Source organism: Perissodus microlepis, chromosome 11 (assembly GCF_051167445.1).
Source record: "Perissodus microlepis isolate ML-2025 ecotype Zambia chromosome 11, ASM5116744v1, whole genome shotgun sequence".
In the NCBI taxonomy this organism is placed as follows: Eukaryota; Metazoa; Chordata; class Actinopteri; order Cichliformes; family Cichlidae; genus Perissodus; species Perissodus microlepis.
Window position 1 is genome coordinate 12194218 of NC_140471.1, and position 26794 is coordinate 12221011.

Consider the following 26794-nt stretch of genomic DNA (forward strand, 5'->3'; position numbering starts at 1 on the left):
CCTCTCTCATTTAGAAAAGGAAGTATGCAGCAATACAGCTTTAATGAATCTGAAAACAAGACAGGCTATTCACTGTCTCTCTGTCTTTCTCTCAGGCAGGATAATGTGATTGTGCTGGTTAGGTCCACATGTTTCGTCACAGCATTGTTGTCCATTGTTGTCACGCACACATGCGCACACTGCAGATTAACCTGCATGCTTTCCTTAAGAGAAAAGATAGATAGGCGTGTTCCCTGCTACTATACAGTCTTATAAGATATACTAACGTATGCATATAAATTTAACAAACACCCACTTTCTCTAATCTCATCTGTCTTTCACACGCTTTTTTGAAAATAAAACAGAGCATTACTAAAGGGCCACATAAGACCAAAAAGCAAAGAAAGATTGTGGAAATGTAGGAAGGCAGTCAAGCCTTAATCTGCGTCATTTTGTTTGCTTGCCATGAAAAAATTAACTCCAGGACCAATTTTTATCAGTAATCTCAAACAGACTCAAGCAAACCTGCACCTGTCAGTCTCGAGTCAACCCAAAAGTATTACTCACGTGTAAACCAAGCGGTCACGGCAAAAGTTTTGATCATGTCATTGCAAGCTATTAAAAAAGTAATCTCACCATCTATTATAATCAGTTTTCTTCAGGAGTTACAACACCACCTCATCAACACCAACACCGCCAAGTTAATCAGACCACAGACTGGAGCGTGTGACGGAGCTTACCTTTGCCATCTGTGCCTGGACTCCGCTGGCTTTGAGCGAGGCCACAGCCTTCTGAGCTGCTGCAGGGCTGTCGAAGTCCACAAACCCATACCCTGTACACACAACAGAGGTAACACAGATGCAGAAAGTGTCAGGAAGATGGAGGATGGTAAGGAGGAAAGAAAAAAAATGATAAAAATAATCAGGATTGGGTAGAGTTCTGAATAGTGCTGAGGAAGCTCACTGCTGATTTCTATCACAGACCTGAGGCTGTGTTTTCAGTGCATTAATGCAATAAATATGTCGAAATATAGTCAGGTCACGTATTTAATGAAAGCTGCTAGTTCTCCCTTTGAATGCATTTTTGCACAAAAGAAAACTGGTGATACAACAATAACTATACCATGTTCATGATCCATGTTTTTGTAATGATTTTTAGTGTATTTCAGTGCAACACAGCACTGCAACAAACTACTAAAAGCTGCTCACTGTACAGTCTCTGTAGATTAGTTATGTGAAAAAGAAAACTTTGACAGCGCTCTGTGCAGTTCTGTGAAAAACCAAGTTCTTCAGTACCTTTCGCTGCAACAATTTGAAGCAAACACTTTCTATATGACCATCAGTCTCTCACATCTCTGTGGAGGAATTTTGGCCCGGTGTTCTTTACAGTGTCTTTCATTTCACTGTGGTCCACAACTGTTTTAAGGTCCTGCCACAGCATTTCAACCAGGCTGAGGTCTGGACTTTGACTAGGCCATTGCATCACCTCGACTCTTTTCTTTTTCAGTCATTCTGTTGTACATTTGCCGCTGTCCTGTTATATGACTCAGTGTCACTTAGGTTTAGCTGATTCATCTCAAAGGAGGGAAGCACCAGGCATCTCACAATACCTTACTGCAATACTTCACTCACAAACCAATGTTATTGTGATTTTTAACAGTTCTTGATATGCTGAGTATTATAGCATCATACGTTTATCACAGTGCCCCAAAGTTTAACTTTGTCAGTATCTGTTTTATCCAAGAAGATAAAGATCTCATTTCAGTTTGTCTCATTTTAGATTGTCAAGCACTGAACCAGCACTGTTTTAAAAGCATGCCTTAAACGTTGCCATAAGACAGACAGTCTGCTATGAGTTAGTTATGAGCTATCAGTCTGTAATTGAATGGGGTCAAGTTGGCAATAAAATGCAGTGGGTTTCTGATAATATATCAATTACCTGTGATAAACTGAGAATGAGAATCGCATATCTGTTGCTGTCTATGTAGACAAAAATTCATATTTAACAGAAATTAATTTTGGTCTCCTGGTATTTACACTGTATTGCCATGCAAAATAGCTTGATACTTAATAGATTTTCCCCTGCCCCTAAAAGTCCATATTGAAACTCAAAGAAAATAAATCAAAAGCAATGTGCAACAAGGGTTGTTACTGACTATGAAGTAGATTATAGATCACAGGTTATAAATGAAAAATCAACCAAAAAGCTACTGTCCAGCAAATAACTGACATTTGTTATGTCACATAAATCTGTTGCATCTGTTTTTGTTTGATAAGCTAAAATATGCCAAGTAACGTTGGGTGTACAGTTACTACATTTTCAGTTGAGAGAGGATCCTGTAACTTACTGCAGTTTGGGAGAAATTGTCAGGTTTAATAATTTATTTTATTATGAAAGTAAAATTCTGCATTGAAGAAAAGTGTATTGTATGTGTGTGCTGTCAGTTACAGTTCTCAGAAAGGAAATTTGAATATGCAAAAAACAAAAACAAAAACGGTATTTAAAAGGTCAAATTTAACATATAGAATAAGAAAGAAAGAATAGAATAAGAAATAAGAAAAGGTTAAGTAACCCCGTGATTCAGAAATCAGAATCATCTTTAAAAAAGCTGGTATTTCTAATTACTTCCATTGTATTGTATCTGACTTCTCAAACAAAACACTAGCGATACATACATATATTCTTAAGTAATGATCAGTATCGAATGTCTCTGCAGTATATATATAAAAGACTCATGCAACATACAATTACTGCAGCATTTGCAACAGCTAAAGTTACCTTTGCTCAAGTCAGATTAATAAGTTAAAAGTAAAATGTACAATGATATCCATTTAATTTGAAGCTCTGTGAATCTAGATTGACTAATGAAGGAGCACACTAATTAATCTCTAATTTTCTTTTACTGGGTATGGGGCCGAGTTAAGTGAGATGTCAAAGAAACGGAAAAGGAAAAAGACTTCTGTCTGCAGTGTGTCAGACAGCTTGGATGCAATTGTGTGAGGCATATGCGAACAAAATGGCAAAATGCTTGTGCGAGTGATTTTGACTGTATATCTGTATGAAACATGCATGAAGCCCGAGAGGGGGAAAAAAAAAAAGGGGGGGGGGGAGCACAAAAGCCTTGAAATTCCAGCTGTGGTATGGAGTGGGCTGCATGTTAACACAGTTAAATGATCCACATTTCAAAAGCCTCACTTACCACAATCCTAAATGTAAACATGATAAGAACGCTGGAAACACGCATACGCCTCATCCCTAACATCTGTTGTCGTCTTTCTGTCTGTTCCAGGGTTTGGAAATGCGCTCCATTTTGCTGATAAGCAGATGATATTTTATTGTTCAAAGGCAGCAAGCTGCTTTCACAGCAAGATCTGCACTGCACACACAAATATTTATACTGTTGCTAATGAGAAACTCATAATTTAGCCTAAATAGGGTTACACAAACACACATTCAAGTTCTTCCTGTGGAACACACATGTGATGTGCACACATTAGCCTCTGTGGCAAACAGATGGATACACAATATATGCAAGCATGCAAATATCCACGCTACCTACAGCAGTAATGACTGTTTTTTTTTAAATCTATATTTATTTAATTAGTGCCACTCTGAAACAGTTCCACTAATTGAGATTGCGCACACAGTATTTGTCAGCTGTGCATTAGGAATGCTTTCATTTTATTCCAGGGAATGTTGAAAAGTTCCATATCAGTTCTCACACTAACTATAATGGGTGCTGCTTAATTTTGGAGTGTCCATTTAATTAGTGGGGGGAGGAAACCCAAAGCAGATGTGAAACTGGTTAAGTCAGTCACCACTAATCCAAATCTGAGACCCTTTGTTCGACAGCACATCTTCAGCATCATCAGCATAGCACAGCTGTGTTGATATAGCTGGAGCTTCAATGTGCAGAAATGACAACTACTTAAAAATAAATGCCAACATTTGTAAATCAGAGCTGTGTGTAAAATGATTTCACTCAATAGTTTTCTGATTAACTTAGATCTAAACACCAGTGAGTTATTATACAACATCTTTACTTTCAGCCTTCACTGTGACGTTAACCGCACGTCCATGACTGATGCTTTTGTGCTGACAAAATGTGTCCAGAAAGACAAACACCTGCCTGAACACTCACGCATATCGAAGCCTGATAAAATCGTGGAAACACAACTCCTTCAAATTGAATGCATTTAGAGTAGCGCAGTTATTGAGATCTTTTTTTAAAATCTCATTTGTGTAATAATTAAAAATGAAATTCATTAGATTTGTCTATTAATCGCAGCAGCAGGTAGCTCCACAGTATACCAGATCTATATAAAAACCCACTATTAGTAAAGTGTGGTTTTATTAGCCTTATTTGGATCCATCTGCGATAATATATATATACAAAATTGTTACTATTTATTTGTGTCACATAATTTACAGAATTATTGCAGCAAACCCTGTGAAAAACTGAGAAAAAAAAGAATAAGTTATCATACATAAGAAAAATTGTTTTTAGTGCCAATTAAGCTGGTGTTAATGATTACATCTAATTCCTGTTTCTTGTATTAATATGATGATTTACATTTGATTTCTTAACCTATATATATATTATGTTTTATATATAACCTATATATTATGTTTTATATATAACCTATATATTATGAACTAGTATATTAAGTAACAGTAAATTAGTTATGGTAGTAACATTAAACAGAGTTAAAAGAAAGCAGATTGGTGTAATCATATTTACAGCATTCAAATACCAGACTGATCTGTAATGTAACCAACAGTCACTCCTTGAAGCCGCTCTGTTTACAGTGACTTACTGATCAGCCGAGAGGCTCTTATCCAACACGTTCTTGTGCTAAAGTAGCACAAGAGTGTCTGTCTCAGGAGCCTTGTACGCGCTCTGTAAATAAAATACTGAGTTGTAGTTGTTGGCGTGTAATCTTGCTCTGCCTTGCACATTTAAGTTGGTCCTTACATCTAAAGACATCAGGGAATTAGTGTGCATTTTATTCTCCTAGCACAGGTGTGTGTTGCTCAGCCCTGGCACCATTCACTCTCCTATAAGCAAGAATGATGGAGACAGTTTTTTTCTCAAAGTGCTCATCTCACTGACTGGTTCGGTTTGACAAAACATCAGCCTTGAAGAGAATGTGCCATTTGTTTTGAATCTGTTCATCACTCAAGGAGAGTTCTCTGTTTTCTGAACATCTATTTGGCCTTCTCTCCAGCGAGGTCTGAGGTCAAGTATCAGTGACAGAGTGCACCCTAGAAGCTGGTAGGGATTCATAGTCTTCCTCAAGGACACTTCAGAAGCCTGGACGCTTGTTGAATTGACGAGCACATCCCTGCCTTTCAAGCTGATGGACAGTTCTGCTGGTGAATACACCAAACTTCCGTCCACTTTGTAATTTGTAAATCATACAATACAGTCATGGTAAAAAGAAAGTACCCCCCCAAAAAAGAGCATCTCAATTCTAAGGTTTTTACATAGCAGGTTTAACATATTAAACCGTGTCGTTACCTAAGTAATAACCTAAGTAAAAATGACTAACTTGAAGTAATCATTTTCTGTACTAGTCTCTTGCATATTTCTGGAGGAATACAGTTTCAGGTTGAGGTCTGGACTTCCACTTCTCCACGGAAAAACCTTTTCTTTTTCAGATATTCTGTTGTAGATTTGTTGGTGTCTTTTGTATGACCCAATTTGGAACAAGCTTAAGCTGTTGGACATTTGACCTCACATTAATATCTTGAATATTTTGGTATACAAAAGTTTATGGTTGACACAGTGGCTGCAAAACAAACCCAAATCACCACCACCACTGTGCTTGACAGCTATTATGAGGCGTTAGTGGTCATATGATGTTCTTGATTTTTGCCCAAACAAATTATTATGGCCAAAGGTCTCCACTTTGACTTTGACATTTAACATGCTAACTGAGGCCTGTAGAGACTGAGATGCAGCTCTTGGGTTTTTTGCAGTTTCTGTCAGAATTGCACAGTCTGAGGTGAATAGGGGTGAATTCGGCAGGTCCACTCCTAGGAAGATTGGTGACTCTTGAATATTTTCCACTTGTAAATTTTTCTCACTGAAGATTAATGGATGTCAAATTGTCTGGGTAATTCCCAGATTGATAAGGCATCAACAGTTGTCTCCTTGGCACTGCGTACACACACACACACGCACAGATCTGAATGCTCCAGACCAGCAAACTACATTTATAGGTGTGCTCTCACTTACTGATGATCACATGATCAATGCCAAATGATTGTTTAGTCTTAGTTTCACTTAATGAAAGCAGCATTTTGGTTTAGGTTTTTGTTAAATAATTACATGGTGTAAGGACCATGTTATTTTCATTATGTCCTGAGATGCCAAATCTTAACTGAAAGAGGGTGTGCTTTCTATTCAAACAAAATGTGAATGTGATTGAACACATGTTATAAGTCTACATAACAAAAAATGAAAATCTAAAACATTTAATCATTCATGTTTGTGCACTTGACCCTCTCCTCTGTGGTCACTCCAACAAATATTCCACTTGTGATAATACAAAAAGAAAGTGATAAAGTGCACACAAACATGCACAAATGGATTCATAGACACCGATGGAAGGACAGATAAATATGAGCATGAACACACAAACACCACTAGATTCAATCCAATCTCCTGAGCTCCTGGCCTTGGTTAGCATATTCTAATGGCCCAAGTACACAAGGAAACACAAGGAACTCAAAGAGACGAAGCAATGGAGGAATTTGGGGGTTGCAGTGAGATGGGAAGAGAGGGCAAGCGAGAGGCACAGGCAGACTGAATTTTAAGGGGGGGGGGGGTTTCTACTGGAGACACGGAGACAGCGAGAGGGAGGGTGCTTGCTTTAGGAAATGGAAGTCCTTTACAATCTAGTGGTTTCCTCTCCCTTCCTCTATCCTGTGCAGCATACACTCTCCCTCCCTCAGAGATCCCGCTAACAACAAAACTGCCAGTGTATTTAACACCGAGCTCCCAACAAAGCATAGGACTCTACAAACATAATACTTTTATTTCAGAGAACAAAGTAAAACTTTTATTTTCTTTGTTTACTTAATTAAACAGTAATTCTAAAAACAGTGCATCTCATTTCATGGCATCAAACAATATATTTACATTGCCCTGAAGAGGAAACATCAATTTTTCAGGGATAAAGACCAAGAAAAACATCACAGAAACTGAGATCACATGGTTCCCGCATGACAGCAAAAAGTATGCAAACCAATCGAACTGTGCGTCTCCTTGGACTGCAGGGGAAGATGGCTTTATTTATGTACCTGTCTCTTTGACTACATTTTTCATGCTTCCTGGCTCTCTTTTGCCTCTCTGCGTAGTCTTCCTGAAAAGAAAAGGCTGTCTGCTAAATCATCAGTTTCAAAGGGTCTTCCTTTTCTGTCAGCCCCAGTTTATTTTTACCCCCTCCCTCCACCTCTCTGTGCCTCCACCCATCCATCCCTCCCTTTCCAAGAGAGCTCTCTGTGCCAATTTGTACTCTCTTAGTCACGCTAAGCACTTATCTTGTCCCTACTGAATGCCTTTGCAATCAAACCAACACTTATCCGGTTGTAAGGCACTCTAATGGCCGACTGATAATGAAACTCCTTCATTGTGAGTTAACAACTGGCTAAAAGATGTATGAAGTCTACATCACAAGCAGCGAAATTGTTGATGAGAGCCACAGCCTGTAATCGCCTATGCTGCTGCAGCTAGTGTATTATGGTAGACTGTGCATTAAATATTGTGCATCAGTTCATAGCTTGTTGTACAGGGATTGCATTCTGAAAAAAGTTTCTCTCATGTTTAGTTTCCATAGTCATGTCTGCAATATAACTAGGACAGGGTGGCAAGTTTTCAAATGTAATTTTAATTTATTTATTTTTTACAAAGAACAAAGACACCAGCTTCGTGTATGCTCTTACCTGCCATGCTGACTATTACAGGCAACGAGCTGCGTGAACTTTTCTCTGGATTGATTAGTCAACAGTATCAAACCAAATGTGAGTGAATGTGATTAAAACAAGCTGTCAATTTGTCTTTTGGTCTGAAGCCATTAACTGACGTTGCAAAACATCTGACAGCTTGCAGACTGTTCAGTCACAGTCTGACTTTTATTCATATTAGAATAACATTTTATTCACTAAACTTTTTATCTGACTTGAAATTGAACCCAGAAGAGAAATAAAAGTCTGTGCAGTTACAAATTCTGCACTCTAAATATAAAACCCACAGAAATAGGGTCCAACCTCAGCCACTTCATTAGGCACACCTTATTAGTAGTGGGAAGGCCAGTTTGTCTTTATAAATGCCTCAATTCTTCACTGGGACAGATTCAACAATGTGCTGGAAATATTCTACAGAGATGTGATAGCCCCACACAGTTACTGCAGATTGGTTGGCTGCACATCCATGATACACATCTCCCACTCCATCACATCCCAAAGCTGCTCTATTGGATTGAGATCTGGTGACTGTGGAGGCCATTTGAGCACAATGAAGTCATTGCCATCTTCAAGAAACCAGTTTGAGATGATTTGAGCTTTGTGACATATCACATTACCCAGCGGGAAGCATCCATCAGCAGATGGGTATATTGTGGTCACAAAGGAATGGGGCATGGTCAGCAACAATACTCCGGTAGACTGTGGCACTGAAATGACGGTCACTTGGTACTAAGGTGCCCAACGTGTGCCAAGAAAATATCTTCAACTCCATCACACCTCCAACAACTAATCTGAACGGTTGATACGAGGCAGAATGGATCCATGCTTTCATGTTGTTTATGCCAAATTCTGACCACATCCCCTAAATGTCAAAGCAGAAATTGAGAGTATTCAGACCAGGCAACATCTTTCCAATCTTCTATTTGTTTAAAATGTAACCCGAGTTTGTTCTTTCCTGACAGGAGTGGCGCATGGTGTGGTCTTCTTGCACATCTGCTTTAACATTCAATGTGTTGTTTTAGGTTTAGGCTGCCAGTCTATTAGCTCAATATCTGGCTATTTTCTCTCTTTTAGACCGCTTGCTAGAAACCTTAAAGACAACTGAATGGAAATTCCTAGAAAACCTGTCTGAACAACAACACGACACTTAAATCACGTTTCTCCCTTTTCTTCGTAAAGCATCTTTGGGTCCAATTTCAGCAGATTGTTTTGACCATGTCTACATGCATAAATGCATAGAGGTACATGCATAGATACGAGTTGATTAGCAGATGCACAGGTATATTTAATGAAGTGCCAATGAGTCAAAATTGACACCATGTGGCATTAATCTTAGTCTTTTATTTTATTTATTGCAAAGAAAAGTCAACACATAACTGTTCATTTAATCATTTTTTATCTTCCCATGTGGTTGTTTAAAACCCAAGTCACAAACATATTGTATTAGCTGAAACAGCTTTTCCACAATATTTTTATAATAATAGGTGTAAATCTATATTGTGGACTACTTTCTACCATGGATTGATACATAACCGATGTATTTGAGCATCAGATGTGCACAGGTTGGAAACAGTGTCAGCATCCATTAGAGAGATCTCACCCAATATCGTGGCTCACTGACGTGCTCCTAACACCATTTTTATACAAAGGTACAGCACTGGTAAACACTAATAAGCTTTAGACTTTCAAATAAACTGTGTTTGCCTGGGATTGGTGAGCAATGAAACCATATCATCACCCATATCCTGGAAATATAATTGAAAGCAGAAATTACGTTTCGTTTTCCATTTAATTTGTAAGCACTCGTGCAGTACGATCAAAAATGATAACTTTTCCATACTATAAAGAAGCATGAACACGAAGACATAATTGGCAGACATCACAATTATGAACTGGAGGCCATACTGAAACAGGTTTTGAAAAACTCATTTCACAAAACACCAATGACAAAAATTAATGAGCCAAGAAAGAATAACTGATAACTATCACTGGACTTATAGAATTTTCTTCCCTTCCTTTGGCTGTGCTGTAAAGCAGTCAGGAAAGGCAGACTCCCAAGCCATATTTGATTATGTGATGGTGAAGCAGGTAGCAGCAAGATGAAGTTTAAGATTTACATAACTAGCCAATTAGAAAGATTCAAGATAATGAGCGAAGTAAAAGACTTTCCAGAGGAGCCTTACTGAGATTTGGTTTTCCCATTATTATGTTAAGACAAGCAGGAGTGGAATCAAAATATTTTATCCGAAGTAATCAGCACAGATGAAGACTTAAAATTCACATTAACATTTCTCCTATCAGAACCAATCAGACTGGGTTTTCCTTCACTCACACCGTCCAACCTGAAACGGTGATTACAGGACATTTGTGCTGTTGTCCTAAACCGTGTCAGGATACCTTTGAGTACAGCTCTGACAGATGAGCAGCAATCATTCTGAACGCACGCTCGTGTGCCTCTTCAAAAGCAGACGACTACAATCATATTGATTAGTGCTTTGTTCAGACCACTCTAACAATCAAGCAGACCCTCATCAGAGGACACTTGAGTGAGCCCCGTTTACCGCAGAGACGATTTGAAACATATTGTGTCTATTGTCTGGTGTTCTCCATCCTGATTTTGCATACGACAACAATACCAACAGCTTGCTTTCAAAACGCGCTCAACTCTGAGTATCATTAGAGAGCAATCCTGAAATCATCATCACGGTGAAGTTAAGCAAAATAGAGATTCTCTAGAAGTGCATCATTATGATAGATTAAAGGATAACATGGCCTTTATAGTCAGCGGTGGTGTGTTCTCCAACACATGGACTTACACTGTCTGTGTTTAAGTAAAGGAAATGGTCTCTATAAATAAAGACTTAAATATCAAATCTAGATCTGAGGTTGTGAAGTAGAGTGCAGATACTGCATCCTTGCAGAAACAAGTAGAATGAAACTCACTCACCTTTGCACTGATTGGTGTTTTTGTCCAAGATGGCCTTTGTAGAGACAATTTTCCCATATCTGCAAAACAAAAACAACAACAACAATGTAATATTCTGATTTGCTGCTGGCCCATTTTTAACATCTGGAGCAATATTAGTTATTTGAGTCTTGGGTAAATATTTAGCTGTGCTGCAGGCAGAGCTGCAGGGTTATAATTCTGGTCTATCGTTGGGTCACAAGTTTGGTCCAGTCAAAGGAAACAACGCAGTGATGGACTACCACAAAATATGTACACGAAATGGTCACCACAGGATGACTTGCGTCAGAATTATTAACAAGATAGACACACAACCTCCATCCAGCAGATGGAGGAACAAAAAGTCCGTCCCTCCGTCTGCTCCCTCTACCAACTTTTAATGTCTCCTGTCCGATTCACCACCTTACTCTCTTATGTTTGACACCTCTGCCTCTCTTTGTCTACTTCCTTATTTTCCCCCCACATCCCACTTCTATTCTCGAGCTTTCTGTTCTTGGGTTCTCAGAAAGAAGTTAATAATGTTTCTTATCAGACCAGTCTTTTAGTGCTCAAGGAAAGAGAGAAAGAAACAGACAAAACCCAGAAAGAGGCTGAGAAGGTATGAAGAGAGAGGATAACAGACAGAAAGGAAGGTAGAGTCAGAAAAAGACGAAGACGGAAAGCTTGGATTGTTGAAATCAGCCTGGATCACTGCCTGGCTTTGTGGATGAGACTTTTAATTAATGTTTTCACACTGGTGCACAATGACTGACTGGCTGGCTGAGTGACTATCAAACAGATTGACACTCTGCCCGACAAGCTTGCTGACTGGCTAGCAGACTGGCTGATAGCCCCAGGTAAAGGATGGAAGTATATTCCCTCTTCTGTTTGAGAGATGGGGGAAAAAAAAAAAAAAAAAAAAAAGGGGGGGAAACAATGAAGGTAGAAGCAAAAACAACTCAATGAGAAAACAACGCAGAAGCTTCCTAGCAAAGGAGGTGAGAAAAGCAGGGGAAGGGTTGGAGAGACTAAGGAATGTGAAATAGACAAGGAGAGGGAGAGCAGTCAGTCAAAAGATAAAAAGATACTAAAGGCGAGCAGGAAGTGAGATAGTCCGGGGGAGATGGAGAGATAGTAAGAGGTGTTTAATAAAGAAGAGATCATTTAGTTGTCAGCATCAGGAGAGTCTCTGTCAGCCAACTCTGTCATTAAGAAGAAGAGAACCGAGTCTAGCTCGCCTGACAGCTTCATAGCAAACTCTATTGGGACAGGAAAAAAGGCTTTAAAGGACTGCTATCACACCTAACATGACAGATGAGCAGCGTATGATCTCGCAATTGGCAGAGAGAAAAATCACTGTTTTTGTCAAAAAATCCAACATTTGAACAGCACTCAGTTTTCACATATTTTCATTCCTGCAATTTAAATCTATATCTGAATGGTATTTACAAACCCGCTGATTGTGACAGGCTGAAATCAAATCTGTTTGGCTGATACTATTTCTTTCCCAAAAGTCATCGCTGGTGGTAAATAAGGTCTTTGGCCTGCGGCTGGTGGAGCCAGCCAACGCCTGCAGACGTGGAAAACACTCTGAAGAAAACAAGGCTAATCGCCCACACGTATACGCAACGGCACAGATCAACGGCACAGATCAAAAAATAAAAAAGTAAAAACCTACACCAAAGCAGTAATCACACACACATTACACACACCATCTGGCAATAGCAAGACCAACTCTCAGTGACTTCTACATCGGCATGACTCAAGTGCATGTGACCAAACACTTGAGCATGCAAATACTTGTGTAGGTGTAATTACGTGTGTGACAGAGTATGTTTGTGGAAGTTTGAATCCATGTCAAAGATCTCATACATCATCCATGTGTTTTGCCAACTTGTTTTTCCCAGCAGAAGAGTGAAACATATCCAGACTCTGGACAGCGGGAGTGTGGGGGGATGGGGGTGCCTGGGTAGTTACACTATGAATCTTGAAGAGAAAAAAAAAAACAAAAAACAAAAAAAAACATGGTCATACTGGTCTAATTTCAAAAAGAGGAAAACAAAAAACATGTTTCCATGTTTGGGTACATTATTGTCAGACTGTGTCCACCTGTTCCCTCTGTAATTACGCAGGTTAGCGAGAGGAGAGGAGAAGAGAGAGGATGACGCCATGGCCTTGGGGAAATGTCCTATTACAACAACAATGCACCATCCAATGGCAACATTTCATTTTATCCAGACAGCTACAACAATCTACTATTGTGCAGAAGAAATGGAAAAAAGTATTGATAACAGATCAGATGGTTAAGTGAGGAAATTTTAGATCATGGAATAAGAGGAGAGGAAAGTGCAGAATGTCCTCTTCAAGTCCCAACTGGAACATTTTGGTTGATTCCAACAGAAACCTGGAGTGAGTTCAAATAACATCGACCTACACTTCAATCAATAGCAATGACACGTAAGAGACCCATAAAAACTACTGAAATACTTAAAACATACCAATTAAAGACTATAAGGAGCCAGAAAGGAAAGGTCAGCACTTCCTTATCAATTACTTTCCATTGTGCCTAAAAAAAATAGTGAAATTTGTTCTGAAAAATATCTGGGGATGTAATTTTACTTCTAATTTAAAGCAATTCTCCAGGAAGCAAAAAAAGTGGTATAACCTACGGCTACATGTGTAACTTTCATTAGAAGAAATTAGATTATTTTCTCTATTTCCTAAGCACCAAATGGAGGGTTACACCTATTATTTTCATTGTCAATTATTCTTTTCTTTCTGTATTTTAACTGCATTTTAAAGTAAATTTGTATTGACAGGTTACAGGCCCGAGGTTTGAGTTAAATCCCTGAAAAGTCACGGTGAGCCAAAAGAAAAAACATACCCTTATTAATTCTAAGGTTTCAGACAACCCTCAGATGAACACCACCACAAGGCTTATTACACAGAATCCTTTAACAAAATACTTTGGAAAGAGAAACAAAATACATTTTCTGTATGACTGTTTCAGTCTCTTCAGTTCATTGAGGTCTGTGGACATTTGTTTATGCACAGCTCTCTTAAGGTCCCACCAGAGAATTTCAGTCAGGATGAGGTCCGGACTGACTGGGCTATTGCAACATCTTATTTTTTTTTTCCTTTGTTAACTGTTCTGTTGTAGATTTCCTACTGTGCACAGGATCATTGCCCTGTTGCATGAACTAATTTGGGCCAAGCTTTTGCTGTTAGAAAGACGGCTTCAGATTTCACCCTAGAATACTTTGGTATACAGAGGACTCAATGGTTGACTCAATGACTGCAAGATGCCCAGGTCCTGTGGCTGCAGAACAAGTCCAAATCATCACCCCTACTCCACAGTGTTTGACAGTTGGTATGAGGTTTTTGTGCTGATTTGCCACAGATCTCTATATTGGTCTTGCTTGTCCAAAGGACAGAAGTCTTGTTCCAGAAATCTTGTGGATTCTTCAGATGCGACTTTGCAAATCTAAGCTGTTATTTTCTTTTTAGGGAGAAGAGGCTCTTTCTTGGAAAACCTTTCACACTAGTTCAGGCTTTTTCCTAATTGTATTGTCAAAAATTTTAGCATTTAACACACTAACTGAGGCCTGTGGAGTCAGATGTAGCTCTTAGTTGGGCTTTTTGGGGCAAGGGAGTTGCCATTTCTCTGACCCAGGGGTCACCAACACTGCCCGCGGGCACCAGGTCGCCCGCAAGGACCACATGAGTCGCCCGCGGGCCTGTTCTAAAAATAGCTCACCATAACAACTTACCAGTTAGCTGCATCTATTTTTATTTTTTCTTGCTATTTTTTTTAAATCACAATTGCATTGGTGTCAATTTGTTAGATCGATATATAGATATATAGATATATGAAAATGTTTATTATTAAATATTAGATCAGCGCTAGCTGGTCTCCACGGAAACAGTTGCCGTGAAGACCAGCAAAGGTGAGGAGATGAGGAAAACATGGCGAAAAAAAAGAAAGAAAACATATCATTTTCACAGTGAATGGGAGGAAGAGTTTTTTACCACTGTGAAAGATTCATGCGTGTGTCTCATTTGCGGGGTGACTGTGGCAACGGCAAAGTGGCACAACGTGGAGAGACATTTCCGAACGAGTCACACAAGCTACCATGCTAACTACCCAAAGGGCAGCACACTGCGAGCGGAAAAGGCCCGCGAGTTAAAGGCAGGTTTGAGCAAACAGTCTTTTTTCACGAGACCGGTGAAAAACTCCCAAAAAGCAACCGAAGCCTCATTTAGAGCTACACATTTCATGATTAAGAAAAAGAAGGCATTTTTAGACGGGGAGGTTTTCAAAGAAGCAATGATGATAATTGCAAAAACTGTGCTTAAAGACGAGAAATATGGAAACGATGTAATCTCCACTCTCTCCGATGACCAGCTGGGGGCAACTACAATTGTTAGAAGAGTGTCGGCTATGTCCGGGAACTTGGCCAATCAGTTGGATCAGGATCTGGCATAGTGCAGGTGGTTTAGCATCCAGTGTGACGAGTCTGTGGACAGCAGCAGTACAGCACAGCTGATGGTCTATATCCGGATGGTGTTTGATGGTTTCTCCACAAAAGAAGAACTTCTGACACTACTGCCGCTAAAGACAACTACGAAGGGAGTTGACATCTATAACGTGGTGAAGGAGTTTTTCGCAAAGAAAAAGGTACCGATGGAAAAGCTGGTATCAGTGACTACCGACATACAGGATTCATCGCTCACTGTAAAGGTGACACAGAGTTCCCAAACTTCATGCAAACTGCATCATTCACCAGCAGGCGTTATGCGCAAAGGTGATCGGCTTCGAGCACGTCATGACTCCCGTCACAACCGCTCCAGAGCTAAACAGCACAGAACATTCAAGGTGCTATTGGAGGAGCTGTCAGCTGAATATGGAGACCTGTTACTAAATACGGAAATCCGATGGCTCGCTTCGTTTTTTGTCACTTTTGGGTGAAATCAAAGAGTTCATGCAATCCAAAGGGGAAGACATCTCTGCTGGAGGACACTGAGCTAACCTAAAATCTGTTTTCTTTGGCTTCATAGAAATGCTACAAAGCTGAATAACACTGTGCTAAGCCAGAGAAGAATGTCTTTCTGTAGCATCAGTCTGGGTTAGTTTGGTGGGGGGTAGAGCTGACTTTTAGAATGACAGTCTTTCAAGGATGAGCCATGTGTCCTCCTCAACACATGGAAACTCCTCCGAATCCTTGCCAAGACCACTGAAATTGACAGCATTTTCTAGACTGCCGAGATTTAAGGAGGGATGTCGATACGAAACTCAACGCACCCCGTTTTGGCAGGCTTGACAAAATCTGTGTGCAACCCTGTCTGTGTGTCTGTGTGTGAGTGAAGTGTTAATGACAGTCCTCAGAGGGCCCTCACAGCATCAGATCTGTGTTTTCATTCCCTTGTGGAACACAGTCAGCCTATGGATGCTCACCGTTTGATGTCTTCTGAACCACAGTTCCCACCCACACCAACGTGCATCATTTCTGCATCTCTCCAGGATATCTAAGAGTGTTTATATACATTATGTATATGTACGCGTCCTGTGTGTTTGCAAATTGTGCGAGTTTTGTCAGAACTTGTGCGTTTGTCTGCATGTGTGCGAGTGTGCATGCATTAGTGTACGTGCAGGTTGGTCTCTGTGTGTGGTAGCTCCTAATTGGGGATCCGATACAGCTGTCTTGTCTCTCGCATTTCCCTCATTTTCCTCCCTCTCTGCCAGTTAGACTCACACAGACAAACACAGAGGGAGGACCGAGACTGCAATGCTTCAGAAGTCTTCAAATCCATTCCCCATATGTAGTTTAACATCTTTAGGCACTATGAAGAAATAAAGTCTTGGACTGTTTCCATGATGAAAAGCCAATGCGCTGTGAGTTTAGACGATGGCTTAATGTCACTGAAACATTAAGTTTGTCTGCCAAAAGACCTTTCCATGAAGTGTAAATCATAAGCTCCCAGGCTCTCCAGTGTCCAGTGAATGTCAGGTGGCACATTCAAGAGTTGGCATTATAGCAGAAAAGTAATTTGTGTCCATGACAGAGTAAACAGCCACTAGTATAAACAACAAAAAAGAGCTGTCTTTTATCAACTTTTTTTGTTTGCTTTTATTAGATAATGCTGTGTGGTGATCTATGTCAGACCAAACTCTAATCCGAGTTAAAAATAGTTTCATCTCCACTTCATCTTAACCACAGCGCTTCAGATCAGATAGTTCAATATTTCATTTAGGATCTTACAAGCAGAGGGTTATTTTTAACATTTAAATAATTTCTAAGACATTAAGGCCTTGAGAGAATCAGATCCAACATTATTTGCCCAAAAAGAAGAAAAAGTCATCCAACAGACTTCTTTATTCTTGAATAAAGCACTACGAGTTATTCTGTCGTGCCATTAAGTGGTTAAGAAAAAAAAAGCCAGACTGCACAATAGCCTGGAAAAGGAATATAGTCATTTTTAATAACAATATTTTGCTGCTTTGACACGTCAATATGGAGGCTCAGCAAAAGAGCAGAAGATCTTACTGGACCAATACCGGTGCATGATATATGTAATACAGCTGGTTATTAGTCATGCATATTTTATTTTTTTACAGTTGCTTTGGTTTAATTCTTAAAAAAAAAAAAAAAAAAATTAAAATTAAAAAATTAAAACCTTCAAAATATAAGGAGCCTTTTCAATGCTCTGCGAGCATTTGCAAACATTTTAGGTAGAGCCTGATTAATTTATCTGTAGACTGGTAGCTGACATTTGCCGATGTACCACAAGAAGCACTTCCTCTTCCAGCTGCTAACTCTAAGGCAGGGGTGGGGGAACTCAAGGGCCGGTGTCCTGCAGGTTTTAGATCTCACCTTGGGTCAACATACCTGAATCAAATGATTAGTTCATTAGCAGGCCTCTGGAGAACTTGGAGACATGTTGAGGAGGTAATTTAGCCATTTAAATCAGCTGCGTTGGATCAAGGACACATCTAAAACCTGCAGGACACCGGCCCTTGAAGCCTGGAGTTCCCCCATCCCTGCTCTAAGGGATGGAACAGTGGATCGTTTGCCTCCATCACCCGCTGTCCCAAGCGCATGATCTGATATCCTCGTGTCGGTGTTGTTCCCATATCATCATAATAAATGTTGTTCCAGGTTTAACATTGCAAGTGACCAATCACATTGTTGTGACGTCATACTTTTGCGACTTTGGAAAAAACCACCTTAAAAAAAAAAAAAAAAAAAAAAAAAAAACTACTTAACTTGCGAAAAACCGCCTCTGTCCGCCAATCCAGCAATTTGAATTCGTTGCATTTCAGCAGTATCCTGGTCACTTGAAACGTCGAACCTGGAACAACATTTATTATGATGATGTGGGAACAACACCAACACGAGGATATCAGATCATCTGCCCCAAGCATCCTCTGTCATAAAAACCCCCTGCATATCATTGTTCACTAAATCCATGAACTTTCTGTGGTCTTTCTTTTCCTCCAGCATTGCAGCTTCACAGCTTCACAAGCAGCCTTTGTCCAATAAATCCACTATCACTTCTCTAGCCTGCACATGTCCCATGTTCATCTCAGGCTTGCCTCTAACTTTATCTCCAAAGCTTTCAACCCTCTGATATACTCATTTCTGTGTCGATACCTTGTCCATCCCAGTCACTCCCAGTGAAAGTCTTGGAGTCAGCTCTGCCTTTTCATTTTTTTTAACATTTACAACTCATCATGTTTTAAAATCTGATAAATGCAAACAGGAGAAACACCCTTTGAAAAAAATGTTATAAGTGCTGACTCCAACTTCCAAAATAGGGGAACTCTGATCTCTTTCCAGATGCTGGTAGTACTCTCAGAGTTTGGATTAATTGTCACTTTCCAGGGAATTTTTAGAGGTCTTAAAAATACTATATTCCTCAGGCTCTAGTTTAAACACATTTTAAAAAAATGACTAGGTACAGGTGTTTACAATATGGTTACAGTTTGAACAATATGGCTCCCATAACAGATTTCTCTAGCAGCTGAACATTTTTACTCCATGAGTTTCACTCGAATATAATCAGTAATATCACGGAAACTGAAATTTAAGATGGAAACTCTGAAATGTGTGGACAAAAAGATATTTGTAAGGTTTAAGTTTCATATCCATCAACCACAACAGGAAGCACTTTTTTTTAAGATCATCATGAGCCATACTGCAGGTTTTAACCACAGATTAAGTTATAGATCGATATGCAGACAGACAGCTGGGAATCAAGCGTGAGAGAGAGACAGAAAGACAACAGGGGGAAGTGAAAGCAAGTGAGTGAGAGAGAGAAATTGCCCTTGTGCTCCACTTTAGATTCCGCTCACGTTCTGCTCTGTCCCCAGACGTTAAAAGTGTGTCCATAGTTTTGGCGACCGGGGGAGTGATTGGAAATGTCAGCTGACAACAGCACTTTTCACTGACACTCTGAGAACTGGCACGGAGACAGAGAGAGAGAGGGGGGGAAACAGGGGTGAGGGAGAGAGGGAAGGGCGGACAGAGAGGAGAGGATGGAAGGAGGAAATGAGGAGGATGAAAGAATGGTAAGGGTGTGTGTGATGCTGATGGGAGGTTTGGTACAAACAAAAAAAAAAAAAAAGCCATGGTTGGCGACCAATTATGGATGACACTGAATTGAAAGAGTGTGCATGTCTGTATGTGTGCATCAGTGTAAGTACTGTCCTCCTGTTACTCACTACAACTGTGCATGAAAGAAAGGCCTGTTTGTGTGCGCATGCGTGCATATCATGTAAGTGACTGACAGGAAGCTGCCACTCAATTTCCAAAAGCTGGAGCAAGTTAGAAACACAACACTATGATGCTGCCCAACAGCACACGCACCCCTCCCCTCCTCCATGACCTTTCCTAAATGTTACTGGCCACTTGGCACACTGACTGGGCCTCTAATGAAACTTTTATTGGCCCCCATTTTTCACCCCGTTTTTCCAGAACTGCCTCCAGGGCTGAGCTGAAATACAACAGGCTTGAACTGCAGCTGACACACAGAAAGGAAAGATACAGTGTGTGCATATGTGAACGTGTCTTCGCATTTTATTTTTTATCCGTCTTTTCTGTTTCACAAAATCTATACAATCAAATTGCTTTTGAAAATATTTAAAGCCCATAGCTTCAAGACAAGCAATCACTATAATTATTAACATACAACTCACTACCGTAATTGTCGGGCTATAAGCCGCTACTTTTTGCACAAGCTTTGAATCCTGCGGCTTTTAGTCAGGTGCGGATTTTCTATGGATTGTCCATGATTTTTGTCATATCGTAAGAGGATTTGTTTTGTTTGTTCCGCTGTTGTACGGCACTACGTTGCCTGGCGGAAGGATCGGGGTTCAACAGTGGTATGTTAGTCACATGTCCATCCGCCAGGCAACGTAGTGCCGTACAAAGTAGCGCGAAAAATAAACTTCAAAAGTAGCGCTACGCGTTCAGCGGGAGGCGTGGATGATGAGCGCCGATAAACTTGCGAAAAGCAAGTTATGCCCAACTCCACCAGTGGATTCTGACAGCGTGGAAAAGTGTGAAAACATCCACGATCACCAACGGATTTCGAAGGGCTGGACTGCTGCATGATGGAGAGGAGGACACCGCCACGGCCCTTCAGAGGGTGTTCGACTCTGACACTGACAACGAGGATTTCTTTGGTTTTGAAAGTGACAACGAAGGAGAGAAGCGGAGAGTGGATGACGTAGCCATCCTGAGCCTGTTCGTTTCCGACACTGGAGAAGAGGACTTTGGTGGTTTTAGTGCGCAGGAAGAAGAGAAAGATGGTGGTGAATGACTGACTTTTCTTCTTGTTAAAGCCGTGTCACTGCACCTGAGCCTAAAAGGTAGTCCGAATCTATTTTTCTGGTGTGCTGTAGGTTATTGTTATGTACTACATTTGTTACTCATTTATGAAGCACAGTACATGTTTCGTACTTGTAATTACCGCTACTTGTACATATACATATACATAAAAGTTATGCAAATATGTACCCATAACTTGTTTTTCAAAATATTAATAAAAGGGGTGTGTCTCCAAACAGCCATCTCTTTCCTGACAATTCGCTTTGTGCATATTCTCTTACATATGATAAGTCAACATTGAAACACCTGCGGCTTTTAGTCAGGTGCGGCTAATGTATGTACAAAACAGGATTTTCCCCTGATTTTAGCTTGTGCGGCTAATATTCGGGTGCGCTTTGTAGTCCGGGAAATACGGTAATTACATTTGATATTATCGACCAACATAAGCTAAAAGGCAAATAAGAAAAGCAGGTTTAAATTGTTTACAAAATTTAAATGGAAAATGGCAGCAGTACTAATATAGAGCTTTTTACTGTAACCAACCACCAAATCTCACACACATTCATATAAGCGCATTTTCCCCCCCTATACCAAAGCACCTTGTCTAACATTCACGCACACATCCATCAGAGGCAACTTGGGGTTCAGTACCTCACCCAAGGATAACCTCGAGCCAGGGAGCGAACCACCGACATCCCTATTTGTAGACAACCCACTCTACCACCTGAGCCACATTTGGGATATGTAGGGATTAAATGCGCAGGACCAACTTTTAACACAAAGAAACAATAGAAAAGGACAAAGCTAGATATTGAAATTAACAGAGTACGGCCCTATTACCTGTCAAGTGTTTCTGCTCTTGCAGCTTAAGTTACTACATTCAGTGATTACTCAGGAAAAGTACACTACAGTATTATCACAGCCGCTGTTGTGTAGTATTATTATTCCAATTACAGATAAATTGATATTTTTTAAATAGATTTTAACAAATGTGACAGGATCCCCTTAAAAGAGGAAAAGAAGCTTAGAAAAACAAAATCATATTGAAAAGTCTCATCGTTTTTTCAAAACAGTAACTCTGTATATTTCTGAACCTAGTCTAAATCTTATTAGGCACTATGATGAGAACCGTGATCTAAAATCTGATCAGCTGCCTAATGGGTTAAAATAAATACTGGATCAGAGTTTGCTCAGACGTAACAAAGCTTCTAAAAATGAAAATATGCCTTCATCAGTTCCAATGGCAATCTTCTAAATCACTCTAGATATAGCCATTACTAAAATATTCAGATGTTTATCAAATATAGCTGCTGCATCAAGTCATCAAATTTTAGATTGAACTGGTAATTTGATGCAATTACATTTCACACAGCTCATTTATATTACTATTAACATGGAATGTGGACTGATCCATCATATTGTCATCCATGTGAGAAGTAAATCTTCGTGTGACTGAGGAGTTTCAAGCCTCCACCGATGGACAGGAGGATTATTTATCTATCCTTGTGTGTGTAGATGACGCAGGGCAGAAAGGAGCGGATGGGCTAGGCCCAGCTGGGTTGTGTCTTTTCCTCTGAGGAAGCAGAGAGGAGGAACACAGGGGTCAAGAGCAAACTGTTGATACCCATTATAAGCTCCTGTCACACCCACGCAACACTAATTACCACACGCTGAACTAAACTGAACTGAGCAGGAATGAACTGAACTCAGCTGTACTGAGGACGTTTAATGCATCTGCAGAGCGAAGGCAGGGACAGTAGAAGAAAATAGAACTCACGGCTGGCAGAGTTTGATGAGGTCCTGGTCGGTGGTGGCAGGCGGCAGGCCTCTGATGTACAGGTTGGTCTTACTAAGTTGCTCCACTAGCCCTCCTCCCTGACCTCCACCACCTCCTCCTCCTCCTGTGTTGCCAGGGCTGGGTGGAGCCATGGGTGGAGGGGGAGGGGCATAGGACTGCTGCAAAGACAGAAAAACATGCAGAAAGGCAAACGTCACATTAGGTCTTTACTGTTATGTTTGGTGTCACATGAATCACGTATTTGATACCACAAAAAAAGTACTTCACTCCAGATTTCGCTCCTCAGCTTTACACCCCCTAAATTCCATCTACCAATCTCACATCCACATCTTTTCCTGTGCCCAATTATCTCTTTATTCTAGAGGAAGTATATAAAATTAGGAAAGCATGAGAAATGAAATTAGTCCTTGATGTTCATGGTACCCAACCACTGGGGCTTGCCCGAATAACAATAGCATGCTGTGCTGAATCTTCGCATAAGGTTCTGCACTTAATGACAAGGCAGTAGGGACTTCCTTTCAGCGCTGACTGGAGTGTAAAGGTGCAGTGACTTCTACAGTGATTTAGATAAGGAAATGTTTCAAACCATTGATAATTGACATGAAAAACAGATTTGTTTGTGTGTGTGTACAAATCAGCAAACATTAAAAGCAGCACAAATTGCTTTCTGGTTGTTTAACCTTAGTTACAATGCAAGCAAACGTAGACCAGAAAAATGAAAGATATTCAAAACATCTCTTGTAATGCAAAGGTATCAAGCCACTGTCAGGCAAGAAAGTCTTAAAGCAAACACCGCTATAATTTGTATTAATAAATTTATGCCATGGGTGAACCGAGCAGGCTGTACAGCATTTAAATCAAGCAAGGCCCTTTTATCACCTTTAACTTACTCAAACATTTCCTATTGGCCTCCACTGTCCAATTACACAGCTCAATACTGACTAAATGGCTTAATAAGATGACCATTTCTGGCAGGGAGAAGAGCAGTGCAAGGATTAATGAGTACCTGGCACTGAAGGCATACCCACCCCTACCTGCCCGCTGCCTTAGGCAAACTATTAGGTTAAGTTTGGAGGAAGCAAACGCGCTTGATGGCCCATATGACAGCAGCATTCAAAACACTCCGTCTGCTGCCTTGGAGGAAAACAGCTACACCGCAAAGATGTGTAGTCCCAGTGTTGGTTCCACTGTTGGAAAGTGGATAGAACAAGTTCAAGAAGCTGCTGCAGCTTGAGATGATCACAGCGCAGCAGCACTGTGTGCCGTAATGACGAGAAAATGAGAGACAGGGAGAGAAAGGATAGAGACAGGTAAGGAAAGGAAGTGTACATACTTAAGGTGAATCCTGTATTTGGAGTTGTGTGTGGATATGTATGCACAATTGCAAGGAAGCTTGTGTGAGCTTGTGTGTGCGTGCACGAGTGTGAGCCGGTGTTTGTGATAATGACAGGCTGTCACCACAGAGCAATGTGGAGCCTGAGCCAGCTCTGATATTAATCCATTACCTGTATTTTCTCTCAGCTGGTGCACAAATCCTAACACACACTCAGACGCATGCTAGCAGCTCAGACAGACAGCGCTAACAGGATTCAACACATGTATGGAAGACACGCAGGAGTAAAAGGAGAAGGCGCTTATGTCATTTACAGGCCAGCACCTCACACCAGCAGCCAACAACGAGCCTGTACACTTCAGCTCAAACACAAACAAAGTGCAGAGGTGAAAGAGAGGCTATGCTGGGTAATACTTCAGTTTAACAGCTGGGACAAATAATACTCTGTATTACCAGTGTCTCTGAGATTTGCAGTTTGATGTTATTTCCTGAATAACTTCAATTTAGGGCTGTGCCATACATTTTTCACAATATCATGTAAAAATTTGTCGGTGGTAATGTCAAAAAAGATGTCATATCGTTGCTGTAGCAATGCCACACATTTACATTTACCAGTGCAATGAATGAAACAATTCCAGGCATGTCAGAGAGAAAGAATCATTTTTGGCTACTAAAACGGAAGCGATTTCAATCACCTCCAAAGCAGCACGCTACTTTGCAAAATATGCAAGAAAATTGTTCCTGGTAACGTGGAAACAACGAGTTTCACCATTTGAGGGAAAAAGACATCGAGTACAACAAGGCTACGATGGAGCAGATACTGATATGCGACGCAAATGTTAAAAAAAAAACAAAAAAAAAACAACCAAGCATTGCAAGCTGAACTCCGTATGACAGGATGGGCAAACAGTGAATGCAAATTACTGACACGGTTAAATGTTGGAAAAGCAGAACTTTACAGAGATGGTTAAACAGCTTCCCAGGTATAACGTATTTTTCAGTTTTACTATGTGACAATATTGACCAGGTTCCTGAAGAGTTTATTGTTCAACTAAAGCAGCTGGGCTACTTTTGCTCTAATATTTGGCTCATGCTATGTCGCCCCTGTTGAATTAGAATGCTGCTGCGACCGGTCCTCATTTCAGTAGTGTCACACTTTGAATTAGGTAGTGTGTCATCAATGACAATAACTCACAGGAAGAGGATGGAAAATGCTCTTCATTTACTTACTGCTGCTCTCATGCTCCAAACATAAAACATCGTTCATCATTTTTTCTACATCATCAGAGGCATCGTTAGTGCAAATTTTCTTTAAATATCGTGATATACTTTGAGTCTATCTCCAGCCTCTACTCCTAAAGCAGTATTCACTGAGAAGAATATTGATACTGGCTCAACAACTTTGTATCAGCCACTTCAGACACAAAAAACAGAACTATATAATATACTAAAATGTGCTAAATATAATCAATTCCTTAATTAGTCAATCTAGTTGACAGGACATAATTGCCTTTATATTTTTGAGTCGTAGACAAATTTTCACAATTTCAAACTTTTTAAAATTATGACTATGAAATTATGGTCATTTTACACCATTTTTGACAAACAAAGCTAAATAACCAATCATTAGAATCAACAAGTCACGTGAAGTCTGTCATAAGTGTGCTTTCTCAAGACATTTTATAAAACTTTATTGTATAATGTGTCACTGTTAGAGGAAAGAAAAGAAGCGCATATCTTTTTTTCCCCCCTATGTGGTGTCTGCAATCATGATATTGGAAACCTCACCGCCTCAAAGCCTGAACTATGCCGCAGACCGACTCGATATGAGCCTTTCAACAATGGATTTGTTTACCAACCTCCTCGGAAAGATAACACAGACACATGGTTGATGGGGAGTGTCAGACACATAAAAGACACCGGGCTGAAATCTTATGGAGAAATATCACAGGGGTAAAAGCTATACACGCTTAAGATAACACACTGCACACCACTGCATGGTAAACACAATATAAGCTCATGAAGCAAAACCAGACTGTTAGACTATTAACAAACATGCACACAGTTAGCCTTATCTTTGTACATTCATTTCATTACACCGTGATCTGGAGCAGAAAGAGTCTTTCTTCACTCCAGTACGCAGATGTCCAGGTATGCACAAATGTACAAAACCTCTCCCCTTCCCCTCGTGTTGCTGACACAACACACACACAAACCTGATCAAAGGCCTTGCCCAGGGAACCTCTTTCAGCCAATTTGTGCAGCTGTCAGGGTTGGGCTGATAGTGAGCTGTGTATGTAATGTGTCAGAGACTGTGATAGGGAAATCCTTTGAAACATTAAAATCGTTCCGTCTCCCTCTCTCTAGCATTCACACTTCCACCTCTCCTCTCTCCCTGTCAAACTCAACTCCACCATCGCTCCGTCTCTTGCTCTTATCATCTCCATCCTTCCACTTTCCCATATGCTTGCTCTATATTTCTTCCTCTGTGCTTCCCTCCCTCCGTGCTTTCATCCAGTTTCTCTCTTTTAAGGATTAGTCTGCAGTTGCTGTGTGTGGACTGAAGGCTGCCTCTCAGCTGGTATTGTTGACACACTTAGTACAGTGGAGCAGTTCTCACACTGGGAAAAAGGCTCAGAGGCAGCGACACAAACTGTCACACAAGGCAAACACAGTCACTGGGATTATTGCAGATTTCATGCACAACTGAGTCCTGAAACACAAACGTGCCGCGAAATATTACTTTGGTGTGACGCACATGCATGCTGCTGACTGATGCTGGTGTACATTTCAGAGCAAAAGCAGAGGAATTACTATGAAGTAGTTATTTTTTTCAAGGCACTGACCGTCCATCGGAAGTCCAAAACTTATGAGGCCATAAGTTTTGGACTTAATTGTATTTTCACAAGTTTTACCTGAAAGTAATAAAATGACAGATT

The 26794-nt window shown here is 40.3% G+C and overlaps 1 protein-coding gene across 4 annotated transcripts in view; it reads right to left on the reverse strand.

Annotated features, from left to right (window-relative positions):
- Positions 1-26794, reverse strand: part of rbms3 (RNA binding motif, single stranded interacting protein) — a 164682-nt gene that overhangs the window by 64599 nt on the left and 73289 nt on the right. For all 4 annotated transcript variants that reach the window (XM_084942680.1, XM_084942679.1, XM_084942677.1 and 1 more), the window contains exons 2-4: positions 22502-22680; positions 10898-10956; positions 720-811 (exon numbers count right to left, since the gene is read on the reverse strand). In XM_084942680.1, the coding sequence (XP_084798806.1) occupies positions 720-811; positions 10898-10956; positions 22502-22680 (330 nt within the window). The remainder of the gene's footprint in view (positions 1-719; positions 812-10897; positions 10957-22501; positions 22681-26794) is intronic.